Below are 5,654 nucleotides of genomic sequence, written 5' to 3' on the forward strand. Positions count from 1 at the left end.
CTAACTTTGGCTCATGTTATTCTAACGCTGAAGCAGTTTTTGCAAGCCGAAGCTGAGTAGTTCAGGGCACAGATGGAGTGGAGCACCGGAGGATGGAGGGGGAGGGGGAGGGAGGGGGGCAGAGGGAGCGTATAGATTGGGATTATGGGGGTGCATCAGGGAAAGGCTCTTCACTGTGTTTTCTATTCAACCTAAGTCCTCTAAGACCTCCTCATCTCTTCTGAGAGCAGCAAACTGAGATCTGATCTAATGCCAAGTGCCACAAGTGAGAGTGAGGCACAACACTTTGATGAGAGCCTGCTGGGGATGGGTGTGTGTGTGTGTGTGTGTGTGTGTGTGTGTGTGTGTGTGTGTGTGTGTGTGTGTGTGTGTGTGTGTGTCAAAGAGAGAGAGAGAGAGTCTGGGTAATGAACAAGTTCAGTGTGTGTATGTGTTAACATTAAAGGGTCCTGAATTAGTCCAGGGTTTATATATTTCTGCGCATGTGTGCCCTGTGTCTGTCTTCTCTGAAGGGCTGTTTGGGGTTTTCTGAGCAGGTTTCGTCCAGGGGGAGAGTGGGTGAGGGTGGGGGGTGGGGTGGGGATGGGGGGTTCTCGGGGTCTTGCATTCAGATGTAATTAGCCCAGACAATGGCCTGGTTAAAGCTGGAATCCTCCAAGCTCCCTCTTCCTTTGATTGTGAGGGCCAGCTGTGGAGGAATGGCCATTATCTCCCTGTGTCCGGCAGCATGAAAAGAAGCCCCCCCCTCCTCCTCCTCCACCTTCGCTGCCCTGTGTTAGGGTTCCCACAGGGGGAGGGACAGGAGTGGGTCACGCACCGGACTGGAGAAACTCCGCCGGTTCACTCAGAGAAATGGCTTCAGCTCACAGGAGGAAGAGCAGGTGGCAGTTTTTACAGGGACAACAAACAGAAACGGCTTTTCACATCTGATTTGGAAAAGTGCAAAGGTCAAGCTGCACTTCTATCATCATTAAAAGACATCGTGTCCTTCTCGTTTTGTTTCTGGTATTATTTTTCTTTTCTTTCCGTGCTGTTTAATCACGAATCTCTCCCACAGAGTTCAGCCTGCACAAAGAGACACTTAGACCTGCTAAACTCCAAACAAATTAAATCTTTACAGCATTGGGGGGGCCACATAATTACTGTTAATTTAACGCTCAGAATCTTCATCATTAACCCTCGGTGTTGAATGCAGGCAGTGTATGCAGCAGCTGCGTGTGCTAACAGTAAACACGGGCCTTTGACAGAATTAGCAGCGATCCCTTTGACTTGTAAGAACAGGACTCTCATCGTTTATGCATTATTAAGTTCTGTAATTGGGCAGCCAGTAGTTTGCATATTAGTCTATTAGAGTAATATGTTTTGGCCATCTCAACACACGGCTTGCAGAACCCTCTGGTGACACATTTACTGATTCTCTGAATTGCACCCCAGTCATAAGCCAGTGTTCCTTCCATCCCAATAATTCTGCGTCAGTTTAGGAGGTCAGCGCATCCTCGGCTTGATCATTCACAGGATTTACTGATTAACCCATTAATATGTGCAATACACCAGTCTTTATTCACTCGTATAAAAGTCCTTGTGTGCACTGACTACGTAATGAGTGCAGCTGTACAGTACGACATGATGTTGGGCGCCATGACCCGAAGACTTAATATATTTTGTTCTTTGAGATTTCTTTAACCTCATAGTTGGGTTGATTTACACCCCCTGCCCCACATTGAGCCAATAAAAACGCACTTTCCTAAATGTTATAGCTGCTAAAGTAGGTGCAGGGATGCCCCGGGCATCAAAGAAAGTGTCGAGGGGGGGGGGGGACTCTGTAGAATAAGAAACACTTTAATTTTCAATATCATTCAATTAATTTACAGATAGGAGCAGCAGATACTGTGAAATTCTTGCTTTGATGATTTTTTTTCATAACTTCTCTGTCATTTTCTACAAACACGGATCACCTTTATGTTGAAAAGATAATAAATCTCTGTTTTTAAGAATTTACATGACTGAAGGTACGATGAACTGTCAACAACTGTGGGAAAAGAAGTGCAAATAGTGGCACAATCAGTAACATAAAAAGGAACCCATACTGAAAGGCTCAAGCATCAGGAAATAATAACTAAAGCTCAGTTGCTTGAATGCAGCAATACATTACACCTGCAAATTTTCACCTTTCATACAAATATGAGAAGCTAATAGTTAAATAGTAGTTGTCAAACATTTACAAAAGAAATGCTCCACCTCTTTACAGTTTGCTTCCAAAGAGCCAGAACTTCTTGTCATGTTTTGGATCTCTCCAGCGCTCATATTGACATTTTTCATTCAATTTTGTCTGCTTCTTCACTCAGTTCCTGTCCTGTTCTTGTACCTACCCCATGACACCATATTGTTAAAAGTAGTAGAGTAGTCATATACTTGAGGGGGAAATCCAGCGAAGACCTAACACAGGACCTGAGCGATGAATCATCTTTCATCTTATCACCTGTATGCCAAGTTTTTTTAGCTACAGCTGTTTGAGAATCATTTGTTGGTGCTAAAATATAGGGTTATGTCAAACTTTCTGTGTCTTTTTTTCTTTTCTTTCCATAGATTCAACTGGAAATGGGAACAAATTGTATCTTAGCAACAAGCTGCTGGTAAGGAACCTAAAAAGTCTATTTAAAAGTTTTTCTCAATGTTGCCTGTTACCTGTTAACACAAAAACTTGTTCATCACTTGAGCTTTGGAGTCTTTTAGTGTCTGAATAAATCCCAAGTTTGAGTTAAGTGACTGATGGAAAAGTATTCTGACCTGAAAATGAGGGCAAAAGCAGCCAAAGTGCCCATATTACTACTACTACTACTACTATTGATCAGGACCACTTTGAAAAAAATCAAAGAAAATTTGGCTGCTTAGAAGCAAAATATACAGAAATGAGGGATGATTTAAGACTTTTGCACTGGGCTGGAAATACAACAATTCATGAACAAACTTCTGGTTTGTAATTAATGGATCAAATTAACATTAAGCTGCCTTCATTGTTTATCAGTTTATTCGTTTTATATGAAGTAAAGGGTAATTTAACACCTCGAACTGATTATTTATGATGATAATAGTGTGATCAGAGACATTCTGGTTTGGCTGCTTTTTGTTGATTTATTAAGATTTCATAACATGTCCAGCATAAATTTACAGAATGCACAAAATAATTACAGCTCAAGCACAGCTGACTATTATTTAGATTTATAAGTTGTGTCAAACCAAGTCGAACCTCCAATTAACTTATTTCTACTGTGCAAAAACAAAGCGAAATGCAAAATGTTGGCCATGAAGAGCAGAAATGTTTGGTTTAAAAGCCGAGGCCTGTTGTTGCTGCTGCTGCTCGTGACTTTTTGGAGCAGAGCCCCCGCGTGCCTCCGAGGGAGCATCCATCTCAAAGTTTACCCAACAAGCAGGTGGAAGGGGGGCCACAGCAGACTGAAGGATCCATTCTTGCAGCCTCCTCTCTGTTTGGCCCCCGAGCTGCCCTCTCCGCTCCCCACACCCACCACCACCTCCTCCATTATTTGTTCCGACGGCCGGAGCGCGCGGCCCCCAGTGAGCCCCCTTTTTTGGAAAAAAAAAAGAAAAAAGAAAAAAGAAAAAGAAGCAGCGAGTTGCAGCTGTGACGTGGGCCTCGTTGTTCCATTCAGCGCGTTCGCCATGGCAACGGGGCAGAAGCTGGAAGCACGCGGTCCTCTCTGTGTCTCTGTCTCTCTGTGGACAGAGTCCTGAGGGCAGAGAGGCAGCTGGAAGTTTGCTGCTTTCTGTTAGATATCCCGCTTCAAGACAGAAACGACAACAAGAATCGCCAACTTTCTGAATTTTGATGCGCAAAGTTTGTTCTTTTTATTTATTTATTGTTTTTTTTTTTTTTTTTCAAACTCAATCTCAGGAGCTTTGATGAATGAAAGTTTTACGCAGCGTTTTGACGCCAACGAAACGTGGCCCACTGACCCAGATCAGTGATGATAAACTCCTCCGAGCGGCGCGGGTTCTGGGGCTGATTTTTGTTCCGCGTTTCGAACGTCAGATGCCTAACTCCACTTTGTTCGCCAGCGCGCTGCAGGACTGCGCGCATTGTTGGGCAGAGCGACTGGGGTTTCACCACGCTCTCCCGTGACCAATGAGCGGGGTGCTGTCAGGGGTAACCACATCTGTCAACCAGTTCTCGGCCAATAAAGAGCGGAGCGAGGCGGACCACAGGTGCGCGCCTCTGCGTCCCCTTGGCACAGCGCCCGGGAGATGCTGGAGAGAGACGCCTCGCTGCCCCGTGGCGCAAAAGAGTTCCCGTCAAAGGCAGCCACTCTGGCTCCGGGAGCGATGGCGACCGCAGCGTCCAACCACTACAGCGTCCTGAGCACCCCCAGCAGCGCGCCGCCGCCGCCGCCTCCTCACGCGGAGTCCGGGAGCATGCAGCAGGCGGCAGCGTACAGGGACGCGCACAGCCTGCTCCAGAGCGACTACGGCACGCTAGCGGGCGGTGGGCATCCGCTCAGCCACGCGCACCAGTGGATCGCGGCGCTGTCGCACGGTGACAGCGGGACGCCGTGGCCTTCCAGTCCCCTCGGAGAGCAGGACGTGAAGCCCATCCTGCATGACAGTGACCGAGAGGAGCTGCAGAACTCCAGCAGCCTGCAGCAGCAGCAGCAGCAGCAGCAACAGCAGCAGCAGCAGCAGCGACACCCCCACCTAACGCACCAGCAGCAGGCGCATCACGACGCCAGAGCATGGCGAACCAGCGCCGCCATGGCGACGTCTGAGGGCCAGAGCCTGGTCTACTCCCAGTCCGGCTTCGCTCTGATGCCGGCTGGGGAGCAAGGAGGAGGAGGAGGAGGAGGAGGAGGGATGCACCACCACCCCCTGCGGGACGAGGACCACCACAGCCACAGTCCGCACCTCAGCGAGCATGGGGCCCACCAGCAGTCCATCTCCCACCACCAGCAGCAGCAGCAGCAGCACGGGGGCCACCAGGACCAGTCGGACGAGGACACGCCGACCTCCGACGAGTTGGAGCAGTTCGCCAAGCAGTTCAAGCAGCGGCGCATCAAGCTGGGCTTCACGCAGGCGGACGTGGGCCTGGCCCTCGGGACCCTGTACGGGAACGTATTCTCCCAGACCACCATCTGCAGGTTCGAGGCGCTGCAGCTCAGCTTCAAGAACATGTGCAAACTCAAGCCGCTGCTGAACAAGTGGCTGGAGGAGGCGGACTCCACCTCGGGGAGCCCCACGAGCCTGGACAAGATCGCGGCGCAGGGCAGGAAGAGGAAAAAACGGACCTCCATCGAGGTTGGCGTGAAGGGGGCTCTGGAGAGCCATTTTCTCAAGTGTCCAAAACCGGGAGCGGCGGAGATCAACTCGCTGGCGGACAGCCTGCAGCTGGAGAAGGAGGTGGTTCGGGTCTGGTTCTGTAACCGGCGGCAGAAGGAGAAGCGGATGACGCCCGTCGGGGGGCAGATAGCGGGAGGAGGAGAGGACATGTACGGGGACACCCCGCCTCACCACGGAGGACAGACTCCTGTGCAGTTACCTCCTCTGGTCCGAACCCCCTTACAGGAGGAAATGCCTCTTTAATCCGGTTCATTCTCCGAGCCCAGAACCGGACCATTTGGACGGACACAGGCTGCACTGGGGGGGGG

The 5,654-nt window shown here is 49.6% G+C and overlaps 1 protein-coding gene across 1 annotated transcript; it reads left to right on the forward strand.

Moving 5' to 3' along the window:
* The first annotated feature begins 3,574 nt into the window (after positions 1–3,574).
* pou3f2a (POU class 3 homeobox 2a) lies at positions 3,575–5,643 on the forward strand. Its single transcript, XM_037981468.1, is given in 3 exon segments — positions 3,575–4,183; positions 4,185–4,318; positions 4,320–5,643. Coding segments are annotated over 3 exon segments (1,446 nt in total). The 5' UTR covers positions 3,575–4,141; the 3' UTR covers positions 5,590–5,643.
* Positions 5,644–5,654: the final 11 nt, after the last annotated feature.

This window comes from Kryptolebias marmoratus, linkage group LG19 (assembly GCF_001649575.2).
Source record: "Kryptolebias marmoratus isolate JLee-2015 linkage group LG19, ASM164957v2, whole genome shotgun sequence".
Taxonomy (NCBI): domain Eukaryota; kingdom Metazoa; phylum Chordata; class Actinopteri; order Cyprinodontiformes; family Rivulidae; genus Kryptolebias; species Kryptolebias marmoratus.